Source organism: Myotis brandtii, unplaced genomic scaffold (genome assembly GCF_000412655.1).
Source record: "Myotis brandtii unplaced genomic scaffold, ASM41265v1 scaffold561, whole genome shotgun sequence".
Classification (NCBI taxonomy): domain Eukaryota; kingdom Metazoa; phylum Chordata; class Mammalia; order Chiroptera; family Vespertilionidae; genus Myotis; species Myotis brandtii.
Genome location: NW_005370085.1, coordinates 1,675,613 through 1,676,027, shown reverse-complemented (window position 1 = coordinate 1,676,027; position 415 = coordinate 1,675,613). Strand labels below are relative to the sequence as shown.

General features: G+C 70.4%; 1 protein-coding gene across 10 annotated transcripts in view; it reads left to right on the top strand.

The window, feature by feature from the left end:
- Positions 1-224: 224 nt before the first annotated feature.
- The window catches only part of PRC1 (protein regulator of cytokinesis 1), a 34,500-nt gene continuing 34,309 nt past the window's right edge, over positions 225-415 (top strand). For 9 of the 10 annotated variants that reach the window (XR_001364475.1, XM_014549619.1, XM_014549621.1 and 6 more), the window contains exon 1: positions 226-358. Coding sequence is in view for 9 of the 10 variants with exons in the window: in XM_014549619.1 (XP_014405105.1) it covers positions 348-358 (11 nt within the window). In the remaining variant the exon portion in view is untranslated. Of the gene's footprint in view, positions 359-415 lie in introns of all 10 variants that reach the window. The other variant, XM_014549622.1, reaches the window with a different exon arrangement.

Below are 415 nucleotides of genomic sequence, written 5' to 3'. Positions count from 1 at the left end.
GCGGGCTCCTCTTGCAGAGCGCCCCCAGTGGCCGAGCGAGGAAAGCGGTCCGCCCTCGGGCGTGGCCGAGCCCGCTGGAGGCGATCCCAGCCCCGAGTCCCGACAGCCGAAACTGAGCTCTCGCGACAGGGGGCGGGAAGTGGGTGGGGTTTCGCGAGGAGCGACAGGACGGACCACCAATCGCAGGTCTGCTCCGCCACGGTGCTTGGTTTGAAATCCCGCGGGTGCCCAACGGCTCGCGAAGTGGCAGATCCTGTGCGAGCCGGTGCTAGGGACTGGTTGCTGCGCTCGGTTCCCGGTGGAGTAGGTCGTGGGCCTCGCCGTCCGGTGACCGGGAGACTTCCATCATGAGGAGAAGGTGCGGGCTGTGGGGGAGCTGGGGACGCGGGAGGGGGGACGCCCGTCCCGGGTGCGG